Source organism: Schistocerca cancellata, chromosome 5, assembly GCF_023864275.1.
Source record: "Schistocerca cancellata isolate TAMUIC-IGC-003103 chromosome 5, iqSchCanc2.1, whole genome shotgun sequence".
Lineage (NCBI taxonomy): Eukaryota > Metazoa > Arthropoda > Insecta > Orthoptera > Acrididae > Schistocerca > Schistocerca cancellata.
This window is the reverse complement of record NC_064630.1, coordinates 664,775,826-664,795,751: the sequence shown is the minus strand read 5'-3', so window position 1 is coordinate 664,795,751 and position 19,926 is coordinate 664,775,826. Positions and strand designations below refer to the sequence as shown.

The window sequence follows — 19,926 nt, the reverse complement described above, 5'->3', positions numbered from 1 at the left end:
GAACGGTTTCATGTAACTTTCTAACAAACAGGGTGGACCGTCAGTAAGTAAAGATTTTTGGATTTATGATTCAAATAGTCTTCGCCGTATTAGGATTGTAGCTGCCACTATACATCGTGCCAATAGAAATCACTGCACAATGTCCGAAGAGTATGTAACGGTGGTGACAGAAAATGCAGATATGATGCGTGATTCTGGGTTGTAAGTAAAATAAATAATAGGAAATAACAGGAAATTGCCGAAGAACTCAAAGGTCCTACTGAGAACGAGAGAAGAACAATTTTTTTTTTTTTCGAAAGAAATGAACGTTACAGATAAACAGGTAGAGTTTGGTAGCTCCTTGGAAGAGCTCAGTGTATTCTTTCGTACATTTTCATTGAGAGATATTTCAATAATTATGATGATACGTAATTACGCAAATGTCACTGCAAAATATCTAATGAGAGCTTCTGGCTGCGTGTAATTGATTGTCAGCCTAATATAGTTATGATGTACAATGTTAAAATCATTCAAACATACCACTAACACGCGCTGATACACTCTGGGTTTTCTTATGTGTTCGCAGCTATTCCACAACCGTCCACGGCCTACAAATCAACGACGACGACAGAAGTTTCTTTCACCATTCGACCACCAGAGAAAGGTAAAGTACAAATTTAGATTCCTAAACGTTCTTAGTGCTCCACCATTATCGGTGAAATGCGAAGGTAGATAATATCTGGGAATGTCATACCACTTGTTTGGTTTCATAGTAGTCTTCGCCGTATACTAAATATGATGAATTTTACAATTATATCATGAAGAGCTCACAATATTTTAAAGCAGGCGTATTACAGCTTTATCAGAATCTACAAATGTAGAATTGCTGAAGAGAACGCTTTGTGAAGAACTGTTATTCTTTATTTTTAAGACGTCAATTCAATGAAGGATTTTCCTCTGCAAATACAGCAATAATGTAATTAGAATCTAAGGAGCATCGTATTGGCACTGAAATTAGTTGAAATCTCAACAATGATATCACCAAACGTGGTACATAATCAAGGCTAATATTCGCTGATTACAACTAATGGAAGTTAGAGTACATCAGCTGAAGACGTTTTTGGCTTTAGGACGTCTTTACTGTTCTGAAATAATGACGGTATACTCAAAATTTTTAAGATGATCATTAGCTAAATTTTAATGTAAAATATAAATAATCTTACTTCTGGCGACAGTCACACTCGTTTGTAAACAGGGCTACTTGTTGCAAAGCTACATAAAAAGCACCATGAATTTACAGTTGCAGTAACGGGAAAGATTTTTAAGTTTGCTGAAAGGTCGGCATATGCAGACGAGTAAGTAAAGATTAGTGTGTCGCATTCTCCGAGACGGTAGTTAGGGACTAGCCCTGTATTTGCTTAAATCATGGTGGGAAACTGCCAGGAAACGACACTCAGCCCACGGCCGTTGAGGCTGAGCATCCACTCGAACAGTATCCGTCTGATTACTTGGACGGCCGTAAACGACAGCACGCAACCAATTAGCTCCACGACATATTGTGGCACATTCACGCGTCAAGTGCACACGATCAAGTCGATCGCATACGGCTACACACGGCCGACTGACGGACGAATCCCACCAAAATGGGATTGGTCGAACGTAGTAGCTACAAGCGGGTGCCTGCTGTGTCTGAGTGTGTTTCAGACTGAATTGCCAACTATGGATTTAGAGAAGCTTGTAAGTCTTATGAAGGACAATAGGTCACTAGCACATGCAAAGTACCACCGCGATTTGCAAAGGAAACTATTGTTGAAAACTGGAGGGGATACGAGTGTGGAAGATAAGAAGAAATGCTATTGATAATGTACCAAAATAATAGTGCTGTGCCATCAGATTTATTGAATATGTGATACCTGATTTACAGTGCACAGTTAAGTTTAAGTAGTGTGTAGGTCTAGGGACCGATGACATCAGCAGTTTGGTCCCTTAGGAATACACACACATTTGAACATTTTTTACAGTGCACATTCAGTAACACTGTTTAAGAAATTCTAGATACTGTACTTAAAAAAAAATTGGAAGAACCTTTAAGACGCTCCACAATCCAATGTTGCCAACGTTTGTGAGATCATGTTAGTGAGGCGTGATGACAGAAACAGTACAGGTCTCGGAAAAAGCACATATTGTGATACTTTTCTATTTAATTCCCTGCTCTTTTTGTACGTCAGAGAACGACTGCCAATACTCCATTGGATAGGATTGTTTAAAAAAATCTAAACATGGTATTTAAAATCAAATCTGAGAAGAACATCTTCAGCTAAACGTTGATCCTATGTAACTACTAGCCCCTAAAGTATTCAAACCGCTTTCATTCGTACATTTCCTCTGGGCAAAAGAACGAAATAAATTTCTCTGCGATGGAATGCACTGCACTGACACCACGGTTCTCGCTCACAAACTATTTTTGTCGATAGTGTTAGAGGGCAAGTGAATACAGCTGCTAGTTGTTTCCCCCTCCATTTCAATCACAAAGCTGTGTAACAAGCATTTACATTAGAGTATAATGTCAAAATTATCAAGTTTATCGCTTTCATTATTTTCCTTGCAGCAGTCCCCATTTACTAGTCTTTATTCCAAACGCACATTCCATCACTTGTCGAGTCCTAGAAAGATTCCTGTAGGAAGCAGTTTGTACGGATCCAAGTTTTGACCCTGGAAATGGTCTCAATACGCAAGCCTCCACTTCTGTTGCCTCACGACTGAGTGGCGTCCGGCAATATGTCTGATTTTGCTCGCCTGCAGTGGACGAGCTTCACCGATCGGCCGTAGTCGTACCACCATACGGACAACCTGTCAGTTGGACGAATGTGGCCCCAGTGGGCGTCCAGGCCGATTCGCCACGCGGCTCCGATCCGAGTGTGAGTTCGCCGACTTGTCTACCAGTCTTAGGCGTGGTACGACAATTATTCTGCCACCTGAGACCAAAGGCGTCAAAAAAATTAAAATTACGGTCAACTGGTACTAGTTGTCCGAGTACGTGAGCGGTTTTTGCTGTATTCTAAATGTTGGCTTCCATATTTGGAGCATGGTGAATCCGAGAGGTGCCAAGCGAAGAAACCCGAAAGTGAAAAGTTAATCACTCTACTTGAGAATGGATACACAGCTGAAAATGGAAATAAACGGCAGCCGTTGAAAGAAATTTATGTCTTTCAAGAAGTGACATGAAATTCGCGTAATGTTACGGGCGGTTCCCCATCTAACGTTACAGTGGCCGAGTCCATGTCAGTAGCATACCCTCAACGTCTAATGAAAGATGCTCCCGGACAAGAAGTTCCTGCAGTCCCTTCAGAGGCTTAGCTTACATGCACCAACAAACGATGATCTTGTCTCGTGCAGGTCGATCACGCCTGCTCTGTCTGAGCTCCTGAGCTTATGAGGATACATGTAATTTTGAGAATGTTACAATTTACGAAAAATTATCGAAATTAGAAGTTAACAGCATACAAGTCAAAGAATGCGTACCCCATAACCACGTATAAACCAATAGCAGCTATGACCGCTATAGCCGCGCGGGATTAGCTGAGCGGTCTAGGGCGCTGCAGTCGTGGACTGTGCGGCTGGTCCTGGTGGAGGTTCCAGTCCTCCCTCGGGCATGGGTGTGTGTGTTTGTCCTTGGGATAATTTAGGTTAAGTAGTGTGTAAGCTAAGGGACTGATGACCTTCGCAGTTAGGTCCCAAAAGATTTCACACACATTTTTTATGATCGCTATAAACATAGGCTACTATTAACTTACAGCAGCCATAGACATACGGGCAACAAAATAATGTACATCATGCGTATAAGGGTGCTTATACTTGTAAACATACGACATCGTACCTGCAAAGATCTCAAATTACTTTCATAACAAATTAATTAATACCTTAATTTAGGAAATATAGAACGTCAATCAAAATACAGTTGCATGTCAATCCATCTGGACGATATATAAGTAAGTAGCAATTCATGTTCAGTGTACTGCTATTGTATAAAAATGTATAATGAAAATAACCCACATTGTACCGCAGGTCAGCCGATAGCGGCAGTTTAGCCGAAACAGATCTGTAGTGAAAGTGAGAGAAATAAAATTTAACATCACTCAGAGGCGAGCCTAGATACTCCTTATAAATATGTCACTCGCTGACTTACACTACGTTGCAAGTCCTATGGAACAAACTGCTGACAGTTTCGTCATATGAGGTGAAAGTGTACGTCCTGCGACTCTTACGCCGAAAAATCAAGCTTGTTAAAATAACTGAGCGCGTAAAGTACAAGTGCTGCCTCAGGTGTAGAATAACTCCTACCTATGCTTTCATTGAATGAAAGCCAAATTCTACCTTGTGCCTCGTATCAAGATGTACACAGAAAGACTTTGGGTGAATCAATAATACAAGTCCAAGTGCTCTGAAAAGAAACCATCAATCAAGAACTGTACGTAGCTCACTTATGTTTAAGCAAAAATGTAACACCACTTATTTTCAACCATGTTACTAGATTAACTGATAGATTCATACACTTCACATGTGAGCGTGTTAGATAAACTCATAACAAGAGATTCAGTAAGCTCATGAGTAACGTACGTGATGCAAAAGTCCAGTAAAAGAATATTAATCTAATTTTGACTTTTACACTTGGTTAAAGAACCTTGCAGATATTGCGTTTTTGTATTTTCTCCTTTCGTCAAATTCAACATCTTCTGTGTCATACTAGTATCTCGTGTGTTATACTAGGTTTTGTCTTTTTACCTAAGTGATTCTCCCCTGCCTTTCCAGTTTCATCTCTCGAAACTACCCATTGATCACCTACTGAATCCCTTTCCCATTTTTCTCCAACGTTGCCTAATGCTACCTTTGAAACATCCAACGTCATCTGGTTTATTCTATGTATCGCAGCCTCATCGTCTTAATTTCCTATCTTTTTTACAATGTCTTTACTTTTAATCTGTTCATAAGCAATAAATTGTGGCCAGAGTATACATCCCTGGATACGTCTTACAGTTTAAAATCTTTGCCTCATCATTATACCAGCAATCTGAAACGTTGTGGCGTCTCCATGTCTCTGTCACGATTCTCAAACCAAGTGTTAGCCATGATTAAATTATGCTCAGCGCAAAGATTTATCAGACGGTTTCCTCTCTCATTCCGTTCCCCCAGTTCATATTCTACTATTTTTTCTTCTCTTATTTTTCCTGCTACCGAATTCCAGTCACCCAGCACAATTATGTATTAAGTACGGTAATAATAAATTGCAGAAACCCACGACTACTTAAAGGTAACATAAGTAGCATGTTGTTAAAATATCCGCTGTTTCGCACTCGCTCAGAAGAGAACGCCGGAAAACAGAGATACGTAGTAGCATCAATGTCTATGTATAATAAGGGCTATGGATGAAGCTTACAGTAATTTCAACAGCCAAGTTGTAATTAAGGATCACCACTGACAAGTTTTACTCGTATAGTCTATTGTCAAGTGATACCTAAAGAAATAACATGTACATATTATATATATACAGGAGTATAACAAATTATACGTAGCAACATTAAAAGCCGTAAATACATAGGGTTATTTAAATGTTACAACTGATGTGTTGGTATACGGCTGTATGCGTCAGATGAACATATCTTTTTTTTTATATTAGACTTGATAATGGTCTAAGAGACCAAATTGGCCAGTTCCAATCACTAAATAAATTTTAATTTCTGACAGACTCGTAAAGCTCCACTGGGACTGTGATTTCAATCGTCACCTAGTTCACAGCGGCTGGGGAAATATAAGTAAATATACTGATTAAATTCTGGATTTACGAAACGCATTCACTCGTGATATTCTAGGCGCTTCAGTCTGGAACCGCACGGCCGCTACGGTCGCAGGTTCGAATCCTGTCTTGGGCATGGATGTGTGTGATGTCCTTAGGTTAGTTAGGTTTAAGTAGTCCTCAGTTCTAGGGGAGTGATGACCTCAGATGTTAAGTCCCATAGTGCTCAGAGTCATTTGAACCACTTTCACTCGTGATACTAATGTTGTACAATTGTTCGATTGCCACACTCACTCAGAAACGGAGCGCTGAGGCATTACTCGGCAAAACGAAACGGTAATCTCCCCGCGATGACAGCAACGTAGTGTTTACACCCACGAAACAGGGAAGGGGAAGTAATGTTGGCGAACACTCCAGCATTCTTACATTTGGAGCGGTGTCGCAGGCCCAACGTCATCACCACGTTTACTGTCGACACAGTCTGTGGAAGACGAAAATCTAATTTCAAAACCCGAATGCGATGTTCGCTGTCGTCTTTACATGTTAAGCCCGAATCTATTTTGCTAACCGGATCAAATATCGGATTCTCAGTGTCACTTGTCTAGCACATATGCATTATGTAAATCTGCTGTTCCGATTTAATCGTCTCTGTGACGTGAGATTATGAGCGCCTTCGCAGATGGTGTTTTTGCTGTTTAATGGAGAGAAGAGATCGGTCAACAGGAAATGTTTAAAAATCTTATCCATGCGAAATCCTTTTATTACTCCCGCCAGATCACGCACGTTATGGAAAATAATTCTGACATGGTCACTAACTGAAACTTACTGTAATCAGACGTTTTGGATATTTAGTAACAATAGTTAGAAATATTCCTAATGCCTATAGACATTACAAGTGAGCAACAAAAAGGTAGTTCGCACGATGCACTAAACCATTGAACTTAATAGATTCTGAGCGGTAGCGTAGCGTAGAGAGTTAAGAAGCGTTTGTGCCTAGGACGAGATTGCACATTCGAACCATTCCGGTGGTTTGGAATTTTTTTAAGTCTTTGTGAGAAAAGCTTCACTCATTTTTATTCAGTATTTGTATTTATTTTATTCGTAATCCTTTACCCACGTCATTTAATAATCGTATTCACTTTTTTACTTGTATACCACCTTACAAATGGTTTCAAGAACTCAATCCCTCCCCTTCTTTTGTGGGTTACGGAATCTTCTGTCACTGCAAATGGTTGCGTACGCGTGCGTGCGCTTGCAAGTAAGAGAAAGTGTATATAATAATTTACAAAGTGGTCTGCTATAAAGGATAATAGGGTAGTCGCGAGTTGGATTTGCAGGTTAGGAAAATATTTCCGCATTTGTATATGTTGTTTTGTCAAAGAGAGAGAAAATATGATACTCCTCAAATGAATGAAGAAAAACTTGATGGTCCATATCTCAGCGATAATCTAACATTTTGGTTTTTGAGTCATTCCTGAGAAGTTAACCCGAAATGAAACACTTATCACAGCCTCCATACACAATTAAATGCTCAAGGGACTTCTTTTAGACAGTACTCCCCGCACGTTGTTGCAATGACAGCATTTATTTACGGTGTAATGTGTATGAATCAGTTTCATCTAAGTAAACCACTGGCCGCTTTGATTCTGACACTTCATTCTTCTGTAACAGCCTAATGTACAGTAGTAGTCCTTTTTTTCACTATGTCCTCTCGGTCGTGTATAACACATTTATTTTAGCAGATTTTGAAACTAAATCCCGGAGACAATTTTTCTAGGAGTTTTCTTCCTAGCCTTAACTTTCATTTCCGTGTAACAAAAGCTGTGTAGTTTTCGCAAAGTTGGTATTTCTTTACATCGTTGCTAACAGCATAGGCACTGCTGCCAGATAATACATTTATCCACATCGTCAATGGCATACTGTGCGTGGGACTTCAGCTACTCAAATCAAACTCAGAAAATGAGTACAGAGTGACATTAACTAAAACACAAAAATTACATTCAGTTAGTATGTTACCAAATTCGTCAAAAAACCGTCACAGAAAATATACCATTAAATTCCTGAGTAGGAATAGTTTACGATGAATACTCAATTAGAGGAAGACAAAGTTCGTGGTGCTTCAGCTCCACCTAAATTCGAAAGCAATACCACACTGGTTCCCTAACACTATTTGCAGACATAAAAGTTATCCTACATCTCACAGTGATAACAACCCTGTAATACTAACAGGACATATATGGCTCCGAAATGAGCGCAGCTGGCAATTATTCACACAGATATTGGTGTGAACCCTTCATATACTTGTAGTTTTTCTATATCCACACATCTCTATAATTTTTTATAGAGGGCCCACTGAACTATTATTTGAAAAATTTACCTTAATACCAGTAACAGCAGTACTAAAATCCAAAACTGCAGTCGAATTCATTCATTAATAAATCTAAAAGCACATTAATGTAGGATATAACGATCATCATGATGTCAAAAAGTTTACGTAACTTGCAAATATTGGCGAAATGTCGCATCTGTTGTCATAAGCGTAGTACATTTCCTCTCATCTAACCGCCGTTACTTGTCGGGATAGCACACTGGACTCGCATTCGGGAGGACGACAGTTCAATCTCGCGTCCGACCATCCTGAATTAGGTTTTCCGTAACTTCCCTAAATAGCTCTAGGCAAATTCCGAGATGGTTCCTTTGAAAGGGCACGGCGGACTTCCTTCCCTAATCCGATGAGACCGATGACCACGTTGTTTGGTCTCTTCCACCAAACAATCCAACCCAACCCAACTTGTCGGGGCTTTCTATTTACTGTCCATACAGATAACAGTTAGTTACCATACTCAAGGTTCATCTGAAAGAGATATCTATACGACACAGCTTCTGCTGCCCAGCAAGGTACGGCAAAATGCGCGTAAGGTCTGATGACACAGTTACCACTCCAATGTTAGGTGAAAATTATTTGATACCAAAAAGGCACTGTAATCTAGTCCCCACATCACCGTACTGTAAAATGTATACTTGCATCACAGTATACGTGCTAGCCCAATAGGCAAACAAACACGAGCAACGTCCGTTCCGTTATAAAAGTTTTGTATTGCTTAGAGGGCCACAAGATAAAGACCAATTATATCGCTCATGAGTTTGCGGCAAGACACAGTGACAACAAGCAATCAGTGATGTCAGTTCAAAGTAGCAAACTCCCTTCCATACGTAATACTCAGAACGCCTACCCCGTAGCAATCCCTTGACTCGGCCCATCGGTACTACAGAACCGAAAGCTGCTTCCATCGACCACGTTCCGCGAAAAGAAATATACCACCATGTCCTAGCTATGCGGGCTCGTTTCTCTCTGAAGGCACTGACTTACAATCTCCACAGACGTAACCACAGTAACCACTGCAAGTTTCAACGTCAATCACAGAGCACCGACTGCCGTAGTCCCATTTGGTTACACGTTCGGTTACTGCACAGTTCCGGAATTGCCGCCTGTTACTTCACGTAACTAGACCTATTAGTAGCACACACAACCCCGCCCCAAGAAGAGAAGAGACTGAGGAAAAACAATGTAATAGCCTAAAGAATATGATTTTTAATGTGAAGGAACGCAACGTAACATTCTCGGAATGTTGTTGTTGTTGTTGTGGTCTTCAGTCCTGAGACTGGTTTGATGCAGCTCTCCATGCTACTCTATCCTGTGCAAGCTTCTTCATCTCCCAGTACCTACTGCAACCTACATCCTTCAGAATCTGCTTAGTGTATTCATCTCTTGGTCTCCCCCTACGATTTTTACCCTCCACGCTGCCCTCCAATACTAAATTGGTGATCCCTTGATGCCTCAGAACATGTCCTACCAACCGATCCCTTCTTCTGGTCAAGTTGTGCCACAAACTTCTCTTCTCCCCAATCCTGTTCAATACTTCCTCATTAGTTATGTGATCTACCCATCTAATCTTCAGCATGCTTCTGTAGCACCACATTTCGAAAGCTTCTATTCTCTTCTTGTCCAAACTATTTACCGTCCATGTTTCACTTCCATACATGGCTACACTCCATACAAATACTTTCAGATACGACTTCCTGACACTTAAATCTATACTCGATATTCTCGGAATACCTGTTCGTTATGTATCATTCTTAGGTTAACTTCAATAGCAATGACTTAAGGGGTAGTTCCTCCTATACCGACGTCAACACACTAACGGAAAAATATAGTTGCGTATCGCATACTGTCCAGAAATACCAAACATTAAATACCATAAATTGATAGAAATTGATCTGAAATTATTTTACTTAAATCCGTATGTAAGAGGCAGCGCTCTAGAACTGTTCCTATAACAGAAGTAATTTAATTTTCTTACTCGTAAACTTTTAAAGTAGCCAAGAATCACTACTGCCAATACACACGTCAAACCGCTCTTTAAAGTAAGTCACAGGACCTCAAATGCACTCGCTTCACTATTGAGCTTTTAGTAAAATCACAGTAAAGGTTGATATATTTTGCTATCTTCTCACTTACGGGTCCTGCCTTCACCAAAAGTCCAAAACATGTTTCAAATGTATGGCTTATGACAGATACAGTCAGCGATCTATTTCGTTTCTATGGCAGCGCCCGTCAATAACACAAACAACGTCTCCGTCTTTATGTTACGTAGCTACGTTCGTAAACTTTCAATTTTAGAACAAACATAAACCAGTCCTGTACTTTAAGTAGATAGCTCACTCTTACATCCTTTTAAAAACAAACTGTAGCCCTAATTATTTAATTAAGATGTTTTCAATTAATAAAACTTAAACGTGAAAATTCCTTAACTCGTAAATCCTTTGGATTACCTAACTTTCGTTCAATTGTCAGTCAAGAATCTGTGACTTTGCAGGTTATTTTCAACTTGTAAATATTCCACGGTTTAAGATCTCGCTTGTCTCTATCATAATAAATGATTTCTCTCATATAGCAATTATTTAGTAACTTTAGGTTAAATGAGAAAGCAGGAACTAGGTTTTGACTTTTAAACAAAGTAATTTATAACCTCTGCTTTACTTACTACTTACGGAGACAAACGCCATTGAGTGATCGAGTGCTAAACAAAACTAATTCCCCCACTCTAAGAGAAATGAAGTAACACAAAATAATCAAATGGTTCAGATGGCTCTGAGCACTATGCGACTTAACTTCTGAGGTCATCAGTCGCCTAAAACTTAGAACTAATTAAACCTATCTAACCTAAGGATATCACACACATCCATGCCCGAGGCAGGTTTCGAACCTGCGACCGTAGCGGTCGCTCGGCTCCAGACTGTAGCGCCTAGGGCCACACGGCCACTCCGGCCGGCCAAAATAATCAAACAAAAATCCTAAGTGCTACCACCACTTTTTAACTCAATTTAAAACACGAATTGAAAAATCCTCAGCCACCTCAAGTGTTAGCAATCCCACTAACAAAACTTCAATCAGAATGTCACTCGTCACTATTAATTACAGGAATGATGGTTGCAGTGGAATTCCGTTTAAATATGGTTCAACTAGAGTCTGGATCAACATGAAACGTTACTATCGCAACTCTGAGTGGGATAAACTTTATCAAAATTTTTAAAAAAAGGCCACAGGTCTGGGTGTTCCGGTAACAATCTTCAAATCTCTACAAAAATCGAGAACTCCGCTCGACAATACAATAATTCAGTAGCCACAAAATCGTAGTTACATATTAGCTTCGTGCATCATGTGTTATTTTCCCGTAATTCTTCTTCACTTTCAATGGGAAGAGCAATGTCATGAGGAGATCTTATCACTGGTATCCTTACACGGTCAATTTTAAACCCTCTCTTGCACCTTTCTTTTATTTCCATCATTGCTTCTTCGAAATACAGATTGAACAGTAGGTGGGAAAGACTACATCCCTGTCTTAAACAGTTTTTTGTGCTATCATTTCGCTTTTTGTATTTCAATCTTATTGTTAACTCTTTGTTCTTATACGTATTATTTTACCTATCGTATTAGAACTGACGGGACAATATACGAGGGTTGGAACTTTAATAGTGGCAACTATTTGTTTACAGCTCGTACAAAATAGATACGTCTTTCAAAGTTTTACTGACCTTCAAAGTAGTCACTAACATTGTGTATCACCCGTTGCCAGCGATGTGCAAGTCATAGGATACTCTTAACAGTGCCAGTTGTGTTGACAGTTCGAGAGGCGCAGTCTATTGCCCGACGAATTTGTAGCAGTTCTGAAGCGAATGCCGTGAAGTGTTTCCTTCATTTTGAACTCACGAGGGCTTAATTCAGGGAAGTGCAGTATGTGGTACAGTCAAAAAAATCAGTCAAAGAAATCAGTAACAGCTCGCACTGTACGTGCTTGAGCATTGTCCTGCAAAATGATGGTTAGATCCTGCAGAAAGTGACATCATTTTGCAGGGCAATGCTCAAACACGTAAAGTTCAAGCTCTTACTGATTTGTTTGACTGATGGTGCTGCTAAGTGCTATACCACCTACTGCACTCACCTGACTTAAGCCCTCGTAAGTTCAACTCGATTTCTAAACTGGAGGAAACACTTCACGGCATTCGCTTCAGAACTGCTACAAATTCGTCGGGCAATAGACCGCGTCGCTTGAACCGTCAACACAACTGGACTAACAGTATCCTACGACTTCCACAATGCTGGCAACGGGTTATACACTATGCTGGTGACTACTTTGAAGGTCAGTAAAACTTTGAAACACGTAACCTTTTTGTACGAGCTGTAAATAAATAGTTGCCACTATTAAAGTTCACACCCTCGTATATCGTTCTTACAGCTTTCAATAAAAACGGTCTATTTATTTAACCCTCAATATCCTCCTCATTCTGTTCGATCTTCAGTGGATTCCCAGTTGCACTGGCTAAGGAATATTTCTTCTATCTGGAGTTCTAAGAATTAAGGTACGCACCATTCCGTCTCTCCGTGCTCTTGTTTCCATAATGAGGGGTCTCTTTACATATATGTTGGCTGCTTATTCTCTTGTAACAGTACAATGTGTCCTACTCTACATTTAACTGGTTTTTTGTTAGGAGAATTATATTTGATTCTTCATCGCGGGAAAATGATTCCCCGTCATTGAATGACACGAGACTCATGACCAAATTTGTTGTCTGAAATACGATCAATTGTAATACGTTACAGGACGTATAAAAAGGCCATTGTTTGAGATGGCACCCAAACCTTCTTACAACTATCTCCGAATAAAAAGCTTAGAGCTTTAACGTGATCTTCCTGGTTTCGTGTCGAGAAGAGAGAAGAGAAATTTGACAAATTACAAATGAGGTCGTCATTTATAGATTTACACGTTTACCATCTGGCCTCACATGCAGCCCATTTCTCCTATCTGCAATGTTGCATGATTTGGCTACAAGGTTTAAAGGCATTTATCCTATTGCAGCAAAACTTATAGATAACAGTACTGTCGTAAAGGACTTTGCCGCCAGCTGCAAGGACGGTAGTAAGGTCACTATCTGTATCCTATCAGAGGACGGGTCTGTTGCAACAAATAGAACTTCCGGTGACAAAATGGGCCACAAATTCTAAAATACTAAAGGGCAATGGAAGGGCGGTCAGTTAAAGAACATACCACAATCTTAGGCATCGGGATATGGGAACAGTTTCAATCCTCTTCGATCACCGTCTCATTACCAATAAATAACAAGATGAACTCGCAACTAAACGTCAGATACTGCACACGACTGCGAAATTTTATGATCCTCTTTGGATCTTTTCACCAATATCCATAAGAGGAAAAATCTTTAAAGATACCAAGATACATGGTGGAGAAGGCATACATTCGAACAAGATCTTGCGTCCAGACTTAGCCCACCAATGGAAGGTTTGGATATCACAGCTCGCTCATATGTAACCATTCAGAGAACCCAAATCGATAAGTTTTCGCAATTAAAAACCGCAAATTTCACAAATTCATGTTTTTTTGTGATGCCTCAGAAATATCATACGGAGCAGTGCTGTATATTCGAACATCCGACACCAAAAATGCATTTGTCCGTTGTGAGTAAAAACAAAGTTTGTCCTATGAAAAGGGTAACGCTTCCGTAACTTTAGTTACTAGCTGTACTACTGTATTCACACCTTCTGAGATATTCCTAACAAGCTTTCGGATTTGACACTGCAAACACAATAATATTGAGCGTTTCTATGATGGCGCTTGGCTGGATACGAAGCGATCCAAATCGCTGGAATACGTTTGTTGCTAATAGAGTAACTGAAATTCATGAAATTCTAACGCCATCGCAGTGGAAATACTGCCTACGACAGACAATCCTGCAGATTTTCTATCACGTGGAAATTCGATGGAGAGATTACAATATTCCATGCACGGATCCTCGTGACTAACTCCGAAACCTGAAACTTGGCCTCAACAACAAATCTCTTGTGATCCATTGCAAGAGACACGGAAGATATACGTACAAACAAGCATTAGCTATTAATGCATAGGTGTGACCCATTGACGCATCAAAATATAGTTCTTTCTGAAAACTTTTGCAATACAATGGCATGGATTCTCCGTTTCATCCATAGGAGTACATGTCCAGAAAAGATAAAGGGTCAATTCACTGCCCACGAACTAGAATCAGCAAAACAAAGCTGGATAGGAATGGCCCAGAAAGAAAGCTTTCCAGCAGACCACCACCCGCTTCAAAACAAGACAGAGTTTCCAGCGAAATCAAAGATACACTATATGATCAAAAGTATCCGAATACCTGGCTGAAAAGACTTACACGTTCGTGGCGACCTCCGTCAGTAATGCTGGAATTCAATATGGTGTTGGCCAACCCTTAGCCTTGATGACAGCTTCCACCCTCGCAGGCATACGTTCAATCAGATGCCGGACGGTTTATTGGGAAATGGCAGCCCATTCTTCAACGGAGTTCTGCACTGAGGAGGGGTATCCATCTCGGTCGGTGAGGCTGGCACGAAGTCGGTGTTCCAAAACATCCCAAAGGTGTTCCATAGGATACAGGTTTGGACTCTCTGCAGGCCAGTCCATTACAGGGATGTTGTCGTGTAACCATTCTGCCACAGGCCGTGCATTATGAACAGGTGCTCGATCTGTTGAAAGATGCAACTGCCATCCCCTAATTGCTCTTCGATAGTGGGAAGCAAAAGGTGCTTAAAACATCGAAGTAGGCCTGTGCTGTGATAGTGTCACGCAAAACAACAAGGTGTGCAAGCCCCTTTCATGAAAAGCACGACCACACCATAACACCACCGCCTTCGAATTTTACTGTTGGCATTACACACGCTGGCAGATGACGTTCACCGGACATTCTCCAGACCCACATCCTGCCATCGGATCGCCACATTGTGAACCTGATTCGTCCCTCCACACAAAGTTTTTACACTGTTCAATCGTCCAATATTTACGCCTACTTACACCAAGCGAGGCGTCGTTTGGCATTTACCGATGTGATGTGTGGCTTATGAGCAGCCGCTCGAGCATAAAATCCAAGTTTTCTCACCTTCGCCCTGACTGTCATAGTACTTGAACTGGATCCTGATGTAGTTCGGAATTCCTGTTTGATGTTCTGGATAGATGTCTACCTATTACACATAACGACCCACTTCAACTGTCGGTGATCTTTGTCAGTCAACAAGGGACGTCGGCCTGTACGCTTCTGTGCTGTACGTTTCCCTTCACGTTTCCACTATCACATCGGAAACAGTGGACCTAGGGACGTTCAGGAGCGTGTAAATATCACGTATAGACGTATGACACAAGTGACACCCAATCACGTGAGCACGTTCGATGTCCATGAGTTCCGCGAAGCGTCCCATTCTGCTCTCTCACGATGTCTAATGACTACTCGTATGGAGTACCTGGCAGTAGGTGGCAGCACAATGCACCTAATATGAAATACGTATGTTTTTTGGGATGTCAGAATACTTTTGATCACATAGTGTTGATACTGTAGTTACAACCCGTTTCTTCAGGATGTACTCATATGACATTGAGGACAACCTCACTTTGGTGACTTGAATGTACTGGAAAAGAACGTACTACTCCTACAACGTTCTTATTCATTTACAAAGTTACTTATTCAACAAACGCACATACCCTTACACCACCTAGGAATTTCTGTTGTATTAGCAGAATCACGGAATGAATATTGGATGATGATGATGATGATGTTTGGTGTGTGGGGCGCTCAACTGCTTGGTTATCAGCGCCCGTACAATTTCCCAACCTTTGCTCAGTCCAATTTCGCCACTTTCCTGGATGATGATGAAATGATGAGGACAACACAAACACCCAGTCATCTCGAGGCAGGTGAAAATCCCTGACCCCGCCGGGAATCGAACCCGGGTCCCCGTGCTCGGGAAGCGAGAACGCTACCGCGAGACCACGAGCGGTGGACATGAATATTGGATTCTAACGGGAAGACAAACTGTAACAGATGTCATACACAAGTGTCTCCCTTTTAAGACAGCCAGAAGTGCACGTATTTCTATATCTGTCTCCATTATGGTACTCTGAACTGACATCATACACAAACAGTCAAAGAATGTGTACAAGAAACTGTAAATATTGCACTGTCTCAGATTACCTTTACGGAGTAACAGTCAAAGATAGTAGTACAACAAACAACAGACAGTGCTGTTACGTTAAAACTGTCTTTACTCAGTATCCTTGCACGTAACATTCAATCTTTGTTAATGAATATGAGGTAAAAAGCGAGTCCATTAATATATCCTGCCAGGATAAAGGTACTAGTCAAATGCGGCTGATGAAGTAACATGATAACAGGCTGCCCTGCTACTGGCTGTCTCTGTTCTTACCTCATCTCGAGGACGTCATACAAGCTGACGTCGTTACCTTCTTTCCTTTTCCGTCGAGCAACTGGTTCCTTCACCACCAGTCAAAGCCCTCCAGTCAAAGCCCTCCATTTTACGTATCGTATAATAACTGACAGGACAACACACATCGTTCTTACAGCTTTATTTAGTTAATATTCAGAGATATAATCAAAGATTAATACACTGCAAAGAGAGTACTTATTTAACCTTCAACATATTGTACGTAACCCGTCATTCTCCATAGACTACTCCTGTTTTCACTAGAATTTTGAACATCTTGTACCGTTTTACAAAGTTGGTAATTTCTATGAACATGTGTTGTTACGTTAACGAAGTTGAACAGATGGTACAATGCCGTTTCATAGTCCTACACATTTAATCCGCTTCTGTATCCCGCAAGCGATGTGTGATGTAAATGTTATAACTTAGGTTGTTTTCTTCACGGTATTTCAGTAGTAAGTATTAAGGAAGTTAGATAAATGTATGATCTACGATGATAAAGTCGTGCGCCGCCTCATAGAGATGTCTGATGCGCTGTTCCAGACAAGAAGCAGAAGCCTTCGCCCCGCGAACCTGGCGGTTCTCCAACGGATGACGCGGAGCTGCAGTACAACGAAGTGTCGCGGGCAGCGGCCGATCCACACAGCGCGCCGCCCAAGCAGCGAGGTACGCACACACCCGCCATCTTGTTCACTACCAGACTCATTGCATCACTAGAAGACTTTGACTTTGGTATTACCGGAAATCAACGCAATGCCTCGTGACATATTTCTACCAGTGGGCTGAAACACTATACGAATTTGGATATAGTCTGTTCAGAATTACTTTACATCTACATCTACATCTACATCTATACTCCGCGAGCCACCTTACGGTGTGTGGCGGAGGGTACTTATTGTACCACTATCTGATCCCCCCTTCCCTGTTCCATTCACGAATTGTGCGTGGGAAGAACGACTGCTTGTAAGTCTCCGTATTTGCTCTAATTTCTCGGATCTTTTCGTTGTGATCATTACGCGAGATATATGTGGGCGGTAGTAATATGTTGCCCATCTCTTCCCGGAATGTGCTCTCTCGTAATTTCGATAATAAACCTCTCCGTATTGCGTAACGCCTTTCTTGAAGTGTACGCCACTGGAGCTTGTTCAGCATCTCCGTAACGCTCTCGCGCTGACTAAATGTCCCCATGACGAATCGCGCTGCTTTTCGCTGGATCATGTCTATCTCTTCTATTAATCCAACCTGGTAAGGGTCCCATACTGATGAGCAATACTCAAGAATCGGACGAACAAGCGTTTTGTAAGCTACTTCTTTCGTCGATGAGTCACATTTTCTTAGAATTCTTCCTATGAATCTCAACCTGGCGCCTGCTTTTCCCACTATTTGTTTTATGTGATCATTCCACTTCAGATCGCTCCGGATAGTAACTCCTAAGTATTTTACGGTCGTTACCGCTTCCAATGATTTACCACCTATGGCATAATCGTACTGGAATGGATTTCTGCCCCTATGTATGCGCATTATATTACATTTATCTACGTTTAGGGAAAGCTGCCAGCTGTCGCACCATGCGTTAATCCTCTGCAGGTCTTCCTGGAGTACGTACGAGTCTTCTGATGTTGCTACTTTCTTGTAGACAACCGTGTCATCTGCAAATAGCCTCACGGAGCTACCGATGTTGTCAACTAAGTCATTTATGTATATTGTAAACAATAAAGGTCCTATCACGCTTCCTTGCGGTACTCCCGAAATTACCTCTACATCTGCAGATTTTGAACCGTTAAGAATGACATGTTGTGTTCTTTCTTCTAGGAAATCCTGAATCCAATCACAAACCTGGTCCGATATTCCGTAAGGTCGTATTTTTTTTCACTAAACGTAAGTGCGGAACCGTATCAAATGCCTTCCTGAAGTCCAGGAATACGGCATCAATCTGCTCGCCAGTGTCTACGGCACTGTGAATTTCTTGGGCAAATAGGGCGAGCTGAGTTTCACATGATCTCTGTTTGCGGAATCCATGTTGGTTATGATGAAGCAGATTTGTATTATCTAAGAACGTCATAATACGAGAACACAAAACATGTTCCATTATTCTACAACAGATTGACGTAAGCGAAATAGGCCTATAATTATTCGCATCTGATTTATGACCCTTCTTGAAAATGGGAACGACCTGCGCTTTCTTCCAGTCGCTAGGTACTTTACGTTCTTCCAGCGATCTACGATAAATTGCTGATAGAAAGGGGGCAAGTTCTTTAGCATAATCACTGTAGAATCTTAAGGGTATCTCGTCTGGTCCGGATGCTTTTCCGCTACTAAGTGATAGCAGTTGTTTTTCAATTCCGATATCGTTTATTTCAATATTTTCCATTTCGGCGTCCGTGCGACGGCTGAAGTCAGGGACCGTGTTACGATTTTCCGCAGTGAAACAGTTTCGGAACACTGAATTCAGTATTTCTGCCTTTCTTCGGTCGTCCTCTGTTTCGGTGCCATCGTGGTCAACAAGTGACTGAATAGGGGATTTAGATCCGCTTACCGATTTTACATATGACCAAAACTTTTTAGGGTCCTTGTTTAGATTGTTTGCCAATGTTTTATGTTCGAATTCGTTGAATGCTTCTCTCATTGCTCTCTTTACGCTCTTTTTCGCTTCGTTCAGCTTTTCCTTATCAGCTATGATTCGACTACTCTTAAACCTATGATGAAGCTTTCTTTGTTTCCGTAGTACCTTTCGTACATGATTGTTATACCACGGTGGATCTTTCCCCTCGCTTTGGACCTTAGTCGGTACGAACTTATCTAAGACGTACTGGACGATGTTTCTGAATTTTTTCCATTTTTGTTCCACATCCTCTTCCTCAGAAATGAACGTTTGATGGTGGTCACTCAGATATTCTGCGATTTGTGCCCTATCACTCTTGTTAAGCAAATATATTTTCCTTCCTTTCTTGGCATTTCTTATTACACTTGTAGTCATTGATGCAACCACTGACTTATGATCACTGATACCCTCTTCTACATTCACGGAGTCGAAAAGTTCCGGTCTATTTGTTGCTATGAGGTCTAAAACGTTAGCTTCACGAGTTGGTTCTCTAACTATCTGCTCGAAGTAATTCTCGGACAAGGCAGTCAGGATAATGTCACAAGAGTCTCTGTCCCTGGCTCCAGTTCTGATTGTGTGACTATCCCATTCTATACCTGGTAGATTGAAGTCTCCCCCTATTACAATAGTATGATCACGAAACTTCTTCACGACGTTCTGCAGGTTCTCTCTGAGGCGCTCAACTACTACGGTTGCTGATGCAGGTGGTCT

The 19,926-nt window shown here is 41.1% G+C and overlaps 1 protein-coding gene across 1 annotated transcript in view; it reads left to right on the top strand.

The window, feature by feature from the left end:
• The window catches only part of LOC126188754 (neurotrimin-like), a 336,147-nt gene that overhangs the window by 275,107 nt on the left and 41,114 nt on the right, over positions 1-19,926 (top strand). The window contains exons 6-7 of the mRNA XM_049930363.1: positions 566-643; positions 17,157-17,279. Of these exons, the coding sequence (XP_049786320.1) occupies positions 566-643; positions 17,157-17,279 (201 nt within the window). The remainder of the gene's footprint in view (positions 1-565; positions 644-17,156; positions 17,280-19,926) is intronic.